Raw genomic sequence first — 12,321 nt, forward strand, 5'->3', positions numbered from 1 at the left:
TCATTGATATGCTAATTTTTTCTCTAACCCCCCTCCCTCTCTCTGCCTCCGCCCCCCCCCCCTCTGTCTATTTAAGGCCACCCCACAGAGACGATCACCCCTCTCTGTTACCTGTGTTGCTCTCGCTATGTATGTATCTTGGTGATATCTGTCTGCTAATATGTCTGTCTATAGTTTTCTGGTTAGATATTATGTCGCTATTTCATTATACCTGATGATGATTGCTTGTGTTGCAATCGAAACGTCGTATTCTATTATTTAATTTAATTTATTATTTTATCTTTAGACGTGACTTAACCGAAATAACCAAATAATAATTCCTGCAGTCACGAAAGTTCTAAAATTAAGATTGAGTTATTGGTGTTTGTGCACCACTGGCAATGCAGCACCGCCATTGTTGTTGGTGTTGAGGCAAATAAAAAACTTATCCATGACATAACTTAATTTCGTTGTCTCTGTTGGGTGGTGGATGAGTTTAAAATTCAACATATCTAAACGATCCAACCCAAAAAGAAACCAATTACGAATCATAATGGTCGTGAAAGCCTACGTATGAAATATATAAAATAATTGTTACATTAATTAGCATCATAATATTAAAACATAGTTAGGGGGCAAAGTGAACATCTGCCTAGTCCGTTACATCCATCCCCCTACACATGGGGTGGTTATGTATTCTGAACAAAATTACCACTTGCCACTTGTTCGGAACAGGGATCAAGTAGCACAGCCAAACAAACAGATACAGCCGATTAGGAACAAAAACTTCTGAACACAAATCAGAGGACGAGCAGGGAGGCTTCATCTCGTGGGTGGAGCCACTGGAATGGTGGGTGCGGCATTCCGTAGCTCACGTGAAGGAGATATTGAGGATATATCGGTTCTATGGCAGTCATTGCCATCACACAAACATTAGGTTGCAAAGTGTATTGATACAAAGTCTTAAACTACAGGCAATAATCGTGAATAACTAGGACTCGGCATCAGCTTGACACTGCTATTACCATCAGCCATTGCATTGTCCATTCACCACTGAAAAAAACTCTTCACATCATGGCCAATAATTAGTCCTGCCTTCGTCACGTTCGTTTGGACATCAAAATATCTTCATCTTTGGTTAAAGGCCGTTTTAAAAATAGAAGCAACATCACCACCACCAACACCCCCATTGTCCATCCACTGCTGGATGGATGGCCTCCTGCCCACACACCATGGTCACGACTCGTGACTGTGCCACCTTCTGCAATCTTCACAATTGTTTTAACATTTAAACATCACCCAGGGTTAGTGGCTTTTATTTAAAAAACGTGCGCGCACACACAGGCAGACGTGTAGATGGCACAGGAACCCGTGTCTGCGGCTGGTTACACAAACACAAGTGACGTTCTCCACACAGTTGACATTTAAAGCGGCACAAGAGGAAAGAATTCACTCGTTATTAAAGTGAATCACCAAACAGGGTCCCCCCCCTGCCCCCCACACCATGGGCTGTTGTCGACTCTCCATTCCCACGTGTTTGGGGGTCGAGGAGCAGGGCCCGTGGTTACTGCCGCAGCAGTTAAAAATGGAAAAACAAAAAACCACGAGGAATTAGAGCGACGGCGTTTCGGGGGGGGGAAACACAACATCGAGGAGGAAACAATTGGAGGAGAGAGGTAGTCAGAGGAGCGGGGAGAAAAAAAAAGTGATAACGGGGAGAGAGAAGAGGTGGTGAGGAGAGAATGGATATGATTGCAGGAGGAGAAGAGGTAGTATAAAAAAGGGATGAGAGTTGGAGAAGGGATGGGATAAATTCACGAGAGCGCGAAGATATGGAGAAGAAAGGAGGGGAGAGGACAGGAGAGAGGGGAAGGAAGAGGATGTGCCCACAGAATTAAATGATCAGGGTGGCGATAGCCCAAAGAGGCCAACGTTTTGAGAAGGTATACCACGGGAGGTCAAAGTCAAATGCGCGATAAAATCAGCACAAAAATACCAATACATAAAGGAAGGTTGCAAACAAGCTGGGGCATATAATAAAAAGTTTCGGTTGGAAAACCTGTGTTCCGTGCAGTCAGTTCCAGTGCAACCACTACCTTCAACTGCCCCACACAACAACCACATCAACAAGCATAGTGCCCCAATCACTGCACCACCAACTCCACTTCCCTCCCACTACACAGCACCATTTGTTTCTTGTCCTTCTTGGTCCGTTAGCCCAAACGTAGCCTGGCATACAACTTGCTAAAGATCGTAAATATCCGAGCGCGTAGGAATATATATGTTTCTAATCGACACATTCTTACATGCCCACCAACAGCTACAACATAACCCCGTCCATGCCTGTATCCCAGCACCGAACACTCCCTTAGAGACTGGACACTCCAAGAGTCACAAAGAAACTGAGAAGAATGCCCTGCAGGTGGGGTGGTAGGCACGACGACAGGCAGAGAGAGACCCCTTCTTCAAAAGCTGTGGACAACGCCCAGAAAAACAAAAAACCAGCGGAACACCTTTACTGTGGCCTAACCACTGCGGTTAAACAAAATAAATAAATTTTGGGCAAATACTACAAGTGGAATAAGAACTACATGGTGCGATGGGGGGGGGTGCAGGGGTTGATTCACAAGCTCAGGCATGCATCACTGCCACCTCACACGTTTGTCAACACTGCCTTGCGAACACATTAAGGGCGACGTTTTAGGCAGTGGCCTTCAGCAGCGTCAGCAGTAGAAACAGCAGACGCAGTAGCTGCAGCAGCGTTATCAGCAGCACCATAGCGCAGAATGAAGGTTTAGGCAAAGAGCCTTCTTCAGGAGCAGAGGTTAACCAACTTACAGTAGGAGACTACATTTAAGTGTGGGATCCTGAGAAAAGGAGTAACATTTAAACGACTTCGACAAAGGAACCGTTTTTAATTGACATATGGAGAAGTTCCCCATTGGCAGACCATACCGGTGATGATTTCAAAGGGAAAAAACGCGCATGGATTTGAAAATGCAGTGTTCAATTAGGATGCCCACAGACGGATGGCGATCTTGCCAACTAGTGAACAGCCTGTGTTTAGAAAAACGTAAGCCACCAACACCGCAAATGCAGCCCACACCGAGATAAATGACACGACCTATTGGATAATGAATGCCACTTGATAAATTAGGTGATTGGGCCCACAAATAAATTACTAATTCCCACCATTGATAAGAGCAGAGACTTGATTATGAAGACCCAGTGTTGATGGGGGACATCACAGCTGGCGTTGCTGACACAAGTCCACATCAGCAACAATCACAGCCCCTGGTCGCTGGCAAACTTTGGACTCTTCAGCACCCACCGCCACCAGCCGCTGGTAGCGGCAGCCCCTGACAATGCAGCACCAACCCCCATCACTGTTACTCGATTCCATTAACAATCTAAAAAAATGCCACTCGCGGGGCAGAACTGAACCGTGCAGCTCTGTACCACACAGCACACCGACACCAGGGTTGTGTGTAAAGGGGGGCTAGACTTGGGCTCAAGGTTAGATCCATAACCCGACCAGAGTCTGGGTGGTGTGCACACCGTTTCTGCGGCATGGGTGAGAGTGTGAGTCAGGGTTGTGGTTGAGCATCACCAAGTTGGGCCCAGTTAGGGAGATTGCGAGCGTGTATTTGATTGTGCTAGGTAAGGGATAGGGTGTGTGTGGGGTGTGCCCATGTACTGCAGTGCGTTGTGTGGGTGTACAGGAGATGCGAGTGGGTGTGCCATGGAGCAGCGGGTTATTGGGCGCGTTCTTCAATGCAGTGTGTGGGTGAGCACCACTACTGCAGTGTGGGTTGGGCTATGCCAGTGCGTGGGTACACACACACGCAGGTGAGTTTTACAATGCAGTACGCGCACACACCAACACGCAATGTGCGTGTGTGTGTGTGCACTGCCCCAATGCAGTGAGTGGGTGGGCGAGCTCTTTGGTGCAGTGCGGTGCGTTGGTGTGCGCCGGTGTGGAACCGTGCCAATCAAGGCACAGAACATCGATTGGCACGGGGACGAATCAAATCTAAGCGTTACTGCTCCACGCGGTTTGGGTTTGGCTTAAGGAACGGGGTGGTGGGAATTTATGGGAAGTGTTTACTAATGTCTCAAGATTCATGCGCGTGTTGGGTGTAATAACAATAACAGCGCATCGCTTTGAGGTCTCAAGACCGTTTTTCAGGATGCTTAACTAGTGCCAGTCATGAGTGGTGATGAGTAGTCTGGGGGGGGCGTTGTGCGTGTGGCACATGGGGGTGTAGGATGTTGGATTGGCGTGCGAGATTGCGCATGCGATGCACGGGATCTGGGTGGGGGTGTGTGCCAGTCAAAAAACAACACGCGAGTTCTTAAACCGAAATACAAGTTATAATCTCTCAACCTCGGCCTCAAACGCGAGTACTTGGTGCAATGCCGTCATGGATAAATCAGGACCGGAGGAGACAAATGTGGCCAAGATCCTTGGTGCTGGTCGCACCCGCATTTATTGTGGACCACAAGTGATCCTTATGGCGGTACCCCGGGGTACCAAACAATACAAAATGGGCCGAGGCAATTCAAGATTTTATTTCTGGGACACAATTTTTTCCAGGGGTGTACTCAACTCCACGACTGGGGTACCAATCAATCCGAAATCGGTGCCACACTCCGCGATGTCGAAACGCAGCGAGGACGATTGCGCCGAAACCCCGAACGCTTGCGGTACGCACCGTGGTGGTGCATCGTGTACAGCTCGTCGAGATGAGTCGATTGTTGATGGTCGGCGATGCGGCAGACTACAAATGACTGCATCGCGGACATTGTGCGAGAGCTGGGGTACCGCCATAAGGTTCAATTACCTACATTTGGTCCTCATCAACACAAGTTCTCCAGTCAGGGCAGGGGGCGGGAGTTGCCTCAGACAATCATCATTACCCTCCCCCCCCCCTAACTCCATGCCATGTACCACTGTGGCAAGGCAATTATTTGTCCTGGGAAAGGATTGTTCACCACCATAACAAATGTGGAATTCTCACCATTATCCCAAGGCCATCAACGGAAAGAACATGTGCCCTACACGAATTGGTTAGGGACACATTTGGATGCTTATTTAGTCAAAAACTAACTTTATATTGTTCCCTTGTCTCCATAAAGTGTCCACGGGCCCTCACCAAGTCCCAACTGCAGGTGCAACACTTAAAATTCATGGTTCTTACACGAAATATATATGGCTACAGACATGTCAAAGAACAACATCTCTAAGGAACTTCACTCAAACTCAACGTTAACTCTTGAAAGACGTTTTTGGAATTTAACCACCATTTAACTAACAAATGCGTTTCTTTTTTTAATAGGACACCAGATAATAAATCCACATTAAGTTTCATTTTACATTGTCCACCGATATAAATTCGGTCCCACCTAAGTTTAAGTACCTCTGACGCTACCAACTGATTCTCTGGTATGTAAAATTGAGATTTGATGCAAGTAAAGATTGTCCGTGATCAGCCATAGTACGCACATTAAAGAGATTAGTGCATCCATCCGTGCAGACCTTTGTGCGTTAATCCCGTAGTGGGTGGGTTTTCTCCAGGTACGCAACAATCTCTTCTCGTATCATTCCCAAACGGAATGGGCCAAACATCCCAATGTAGCAAGCAGGACCCTCCTGAAAAGGAGTCTTGAGGCTTGCTGATTTTGGGCAAGTAGTAAGGATAATGATGATTGGAGGACGAGGAAGAGAAGGATTATACTGTTAAGAACCGATTCTTCACGATTCAAGTGAATATTTTATAATAAAAACAGTGCAATATAATTGTTACTGCCTACTGTACAACTTCAAACCAGACTAACCATTGCATATTTCAGTGCATGTGGCAAGCGTGCTGCTGGGAGACTGAAAAGTTTGTGTTACCCCCCAAACGGTACCTCCGTTTGTACGCGATTTAAGCACGTTCCTGACGGGCAAATCACCAACTTCCAAATCAATCAATAAACCCGTGCCGTGTAAACCACCGCACTGAACGCGGCGTTCCGGATAGGTCATGGCATTACCGCATTTCTCTGGATTTGTAATAGGACACATCCCCCCCCCCCCCCGGTGTATTCTAATAACAATGTTGAGTGTGTGCGCGTCTAATAAATCCGGTAGCCGTGTGCGCATGTGTGACCAGATTTGATCAACTATTTGCACAGATTCTCAGTGCGTCTTACTTTCTGGAGCGTCGTATTATCCGGATAATACGGTATTGACGGTTATGAGATTTTCGCCGACCACACAGCCAAGCAAATGTTCTTTGTTTTAAAAATCACGGTTGCTGAACAAAGGTCCAAAAACAAGTGTGGCGGAGGAGGGGGGAGGGGGATTCCAAAAATTGGAAGAAGCGACAAAGTACTGTAGTGTACCCCTGCAGTGTGGTGGTGCTCGAGTGATTAGATCATGTAATCAAGTTGGGGAGTTGATGACCTGCAGTGCTATTTGGTTGTGAACAGTCAGGTGGACCAGAGTCCTATCTACGGAGTGGATTAATCGATGAGTAACCAGGCTAGCAGCGATAGACGAGAGACGCTCCGATGTGAAAATCGAGAAATTAATTGGAGGCTTGGCAATTTGTACGAAAGGCACTCGCTGCGTTGTGGTGAAGGCAGCAACACAGATAAAGGCGCCGCCCTGAAATCGCTCGCTCAAACCACTGCTGGCGGAAGGACCTCTCGTCAAGAGAGATACCTTTAACATGCGATATTTGGCCTATTCTTCCACAACTAGCCAGACCTCTGGCCAGCGATAATTGGAAGTACCCACACTTCACACCACCACACGCGCAAGTTAGAGCCATTTGACGGTGGTGTAACCCCCCCCCCCCCCCCATTTGCTGTGCGAACAAAAACACTTTTGGCACAACTGTTTCACAACTGCCACGCCGGGAGATCAGTCGACACCCACCAATGTGCTAACCTTGACGACCACAGCGGCAATGTTCGAAACATTATGGGTAAATATAAAAGTTTCGTAACTTTAAACGGAGTTTAAAAAAAATAAATCAGCCTGTGAAAGCCATCAAATAATCATACAAACGTACTGCCAATCGGCTGCTGGATGAAAGTCGTATCCAGTAGAGGTTTAAATCACGCAAACTCTACGTAAGTTTCGGCCTTACGGGTCTCATCGGCACACATCACTATTGGCCTACCACGGATCTTGAAATGAACCGCTCCTGGGTGAGCCCCCTTAACAAATCCGCAATGACCAGCGTGGTGAAGTATAGCTAAACCACTCGCACAACGTATGGGGGGGGGGCCCTCATCCAGCAATAAATTGCCCCCCCCCCCCCCAAGACCCGCATAGTGTGTACATCTAACAAAGTGACCATTATGAACGGCCCCTTAAGACCGCTCAACAGCGTTTGTCCTACTGACAACACTCGCCCACGCCATGGGAATGTGGAGTTTCCACCACTGGCTCAGGGCTTTTAATGACCGCCACACCACCAGGACAACTTAGCGTCCTGCCAGCGCAAATCAAAGCCTCGCTTACCTATGGACACCAGCTTGATGTTCTCCTTGTCCAGGAACTCGAGGGCCACGGACACGTTCTCGAGCTGCATCTGCCTGAAGGTGGGCCTGGGGTTGTGCTTCCGATACATCCTCTTCTGGCTGAGCACCTCAAGCAGGGCGATGAGCCGCAGGCCGTCGGAGAAGTCCTTCTGCAGGTCTCCGAGCCTCTTGTTCACGCACTTGAGGTGCTCGTTGCACCAGCGTGTGAACGTGTTCTGCTGGATCTTCTTCCACGGAGCGTCCTCCGCCAGGTCTCTATCGGTGGCCGGCATGGTCGAGATGGTTGTCGTGGTGGCTCCACTACCGATGGGATTTCTGGTTGTGGTTGTTGTTGCTGCTGCTGCTAGCTGGCGTGAACTTTGCTGTTGTTGCTCCTCCACCAACAAGAACTTGCACCCAGAGTGTCTCAACTTGCTGCGACTGCGGCGGTGCACGGGGTGTGGCTGCCTCTGCGAGGCTTATAAAGGACCGGCGGAGGGGGAGGGGCTAGGCGTGAGTGGTGGTTGAGTGGTGGTGGTTGGTGGTGATGTTGTGTGGAGGTGGGGGACACTCACGAAGTTGGTGGTGGTGGTGATAAGGGGTGGGGCGTGTGTGTGTGTACAGACACACCGACACATTGACACTGCGAGCGAGTGAATGACGTCTTCCACTTACACACGCACTTACGCACAACGTACACAGTGCAGAAACTGTGTACACACACACACCTACACACGACGTATACTGCAATATATACTGTACTACTGTAATATATACACTCGAGTGTTCACACAGACACACCTGTACTGCACACTTCACGGTGTGTAACTTACACAAACAGTCCTATGCACACACACAAAGCACACTCACACGGACACAATGAACACACTGCACTCACACACGCACGTGTTTTGTATTAATATAAAGACACAGCTACTATAGTGCACAACATGCAATGCTCACTCGTACTGTACTGTAGTGGCACAAAGACAAAGATCCCCCGTGTAGCCTAACTAGACTGTTGGGAAAAGTGCTGTTAACGAGGACCTGTGTTGACCGGCACGGTACACGAGGGGGTTGGTTGATCACCACGAAAATAAGTCACGGTGCAGACACTAAACGAATCCAGGCATACATACAGTGCACACACATTCAGTATGCACACACACACTCACGCTTAGAAGTGTCTAGGGCCTTTGAATGTTTTGAAGTTACCCGTGTCACCACGTTGTGGTTAAGAGTCTGTATCCTCTTACCCACGTGTGCTGTATGTACACAACAGCAGTGTCATTGCAATTCCACACGTGTCATTTTACACTGAGTTTGTGTGAATATATGATGGAAATGGAGTCATCAAATCAGTTTGTGGGGCAGGTGCTAGGTGATTACATCGCAGCAGGAAGCTTGGGGGATGCCTTCATCTAGCAGTGGACTGCGCGTGGCTGATGAGTGGTGTACCCCGGTTGCGTGCACGTACACTCAATAGTACACCTAGCCTGGCACAAACGCCGCGGTGACGTCGCCATCACTCTAGTGGCCCATTGGCGATTGCAATTCGTATGCACAATGTGTCACGCGTGTAATTTATGTACAGCACTATTTGTCAATTCACTGCTGGATGAAGAGCCCCCGCCGTTGGGGAGGGGGGGGGGTATTTGACAAAACTTTACTACGTGAGTGAATGTGGTCCAGTGAATGAGAAAGTGTATATACATTCTAGATTTGAAGCTGTCGTGACTGCAAGGATTCATACTCTTAGGTTTTTTCGGTAAAATAATAAAAATAATAGAATAATATAAATAAAATTATTTTATTAAAAATAAATAAACATAATAGAAATAATAATAGAAATAAAAGCAAGTAATTTTATTAAATAAATAATACAATTATGGACATACTGATAGAAATTAAATAAATTACATTTATATCTATTATTATTTCTGTTATTTTTATTCATTATTTTTACCTACGTGCCTTTACCGAAAAAACCTAAGAGTAAGTATATATACAGTATAGCATAAGCACGTGTGCCTTAAATCTGTATTAAAATGTAGCGCGCACGTGTTCGCACTGTAGGCGCGTGGGAGGAGCCTGGAGTCCGGGTGGGAGGAGCCTGGGGTCCGGGTGGGAGGAGCCTGGGGTCCTGGGGGGGCGGGGCTCCGTGAGTGGATGATGCCTTTAAAACTCTTCACTGTGGCTCTAACTTAACAACTCAAAGTTAGTAACTTACGTTTATACCTCCAACCCTTAACTCTGACGTCTAACTTTAACCATTAAAATGTATCGTTCCAACCTTTCAGTACTTAAGTTTAACTATTTACTTAATCGCTTAAATATATATCTCACAACATCGAACCCTTAACTCAACTCCTTAAGTTGTATAATTACAGCCCTTAACTCCAACTCATAGGTTCATACTTCTAACCCTAAATTCCAAACAGTTACCTAATCACCTCAAGTCCTTAACTCAAATCATCAATTCTAGATTTGAAGCTTTCGGTAAAGTCACGTAGGTAAAAAGTAAAAAACAAATGAAAATAAATAAATTAAATCACGACGTTTCGGAGGCAACACAAGCTTCCTTCATCAGGTGTAAAAAGGCACAGCAAAATAACTGTTATTTAGCTGTGATTTAATTGATTTATTTTCATTTATAATTTATTATTATTATTTTTTTAGCTACGTGACTTTACCGAAAAAACCTAAGAGAATCAAATCATCAAATCCAATAATCAAATCTCAATCCCCCTAACGCCAGGGGAACAGGTGAGGCAGGAAAAGAACCTCTCACACCCTGCCTCACCTGGGGGACACCTGTAGCCAATGCAACCACTTCACCTGTAATGAAGGTGAGCGGCATCTCCCCCCCCCCAGCTAATTAGCATTGGACGCGCCCACGTGGGTTTAACAGGAGTTGGAATGTTCCATTCTGATGTCGACGTGCAGGGGGGGGGGGTTCTGGGTGTGGTCATTGGAATGAAGAGGGGATGGGCAAGGAAGATGATTCATCTCCGGCACGGATAAATCATTACTCACCATAATCTGCATCATGATCGTCATCAGCAGCATCAATATAATTCGTATCAGCATTAATCATCAACAGCAGCGTAATCATTAGCAATACTCTTTAAAAGAGTTGATCACCAACTAGTATTATCAGGATTGTAAACAATGGTGATATCGTTATTGTATGATCAATCATGATGAATCATCAGCAACAACAATATAATTACAATTGTATATACAATATGTTGAACTTCTTTCACACCGTACGTTCGGAGACCGGGGATTGCCTGAAGAAACCCCCCCACACACGAGTGGCACACACTCAAAGCTCCCACACAGATGCATTCAAGAATGTATGGCTGTGTCTACGAACTAACTGCAGTACAAAGATAAATATTCGCCCGTGTATGCTGGAGCTGTTAGCAAGTACCTCTCGTTACGGGGGGGGGGGGGCAATACCACGCCCGACCACCTTTGTCTCCCTCTTGGCAATGTTTGCACATCGCACCAGGTACTCATTTGAGGCCGAGTCGACCTAGGGGAGGCCCAGAACCGGTTCAGATAATCGTCACTGGGTGTTGGAACCGTGAGCGGGAATCGAACTCGTAGCGGAGCGCGCGAACCGCTCCACCACCGCTCCCCACACCGCTAACTACATAAAGCACACACGCGACCCAATAAAGTGTCTCGTTATCTCGATGAGCGTTGTTGGTTGACTGAAATTCCTAGAGAACCCCCACCACCAACGACCACCACCAACAACCACCACCACCAACAACAACCCCCACCACCACCACACAATCACGAGCAGACATCCCACGCCTCCCTCCCTCCCAGCCAGACACACAGGGAGTGAGTCACTCAGTCCCCACTGCCAGCCGTTACCACCCCCACTCATTCCTCGTTACCCCCCTCCCCATTCCCCGTTACCCCCCCCCCCACTAATTCCCCGTTACCCCCCCCCCCACTCATTCCACGTTACCCCCCCCCACCCACTAATTCCCCGCCCACCCACTCATTCACTCATCCACTCACCCACCTACCCACCCACCCACTCATCCACCCACCCATTCATCCACCCACCCACCCACTCACCCACCCTCTCATCCACCCACCCTCTCACCCACCCACTCATTCCACTCATCCCCCCACTCATCCACTTACCCCCCCACTCATCCACGTTACCCCCCCCCCCCACTCATTCCACGTTACCCCCCCCCACTCATTCACCGTTACCCCCCCCCCCCCCCACTCATTCCACGTTACCCCCCCCCCACTCATTCCACGTTACCCCCCCCCCCACTCATTCCACGTTACCCCCCCCCACTCATTCCACGTTACCCCCCCCCCACTCATTCCACGTTACCCCCCCCCACTCATTCCACGTTACCCCCCCCCCCCCCACTCATTCCACGTTACCCCCCCACTAATTCCCCGTTACCCCCCCCCCCCACTTATCCCACGTTACCCCCCTCCCCATTCCCCGTTACCCCCCCCCCCCACTAATTCCCCGTTACCCCCCCCCCCCACTCATTCCACGTTACCCCCCCTACTCATTCCACGTTACCCCCCCCCACTCATTCCACGTTACCCCCCCCCCCACTCATTCCACGTTACCCCCCCCCCCCACTCATTCCACGTTACCCCCCCCCCCCCCACTCATTCCACGTTACCCCCCCACTAATTCCCCGTTACCCCCCCCCCCACTCATTCCACGTTACCCCCCCCCCCCCACTCATTCCACGTTACCCCCCCCCCACTCATTCACCGTTACCCCCCCCACTCATTCCACGTTACCCCCCCCCAACTCATTCCACG

The 12,321-nt window shown here is 48.4% G+C and overlaps 1 protein-coding gene across 2 annotated transcripts in view; it reads right to left on the reverse strand.

Moving 5' to 3' along the window:
* Nucleotides 1-7,965, reverse strand: part of LOC144729344 (filamin-C-like) — a 70,791-nt gene extending 62,826 nt beyond the window's left edge. For both annotated transcript variants that reach the window (XM_078609535.1, XM_078609534.1), the window contains exon 1: nt 7,499-7,965. In XM_078609535.1, the coding sequence (XP_078465661.1) occupies nt 7,499-7,790 (292 nt within the window). In that variant the 5' untranslated portion in view covers nt 7,791-7,965. The remainder of the gene's footprint in view (nt 1-7,498) is intronic.
* Between the last annotated feature and the right edge of the window lie 4,356 nt (nt 7,966-12,321).

This window comes from Lampetra planeri, chromosome 32 (genome assembly GCF_965212315.1).
Source record: "Lampetra planeri chromosome 32, kcLamPlan1.2.h2, whole genome shotgun sequence".
Lineage (NCBI taxonomy): Eukaryota > Metazoa > Chordata > Hyperoartia > Petromyzontiformes > Petromyzontidae > Lampetra > Lampetra planeri.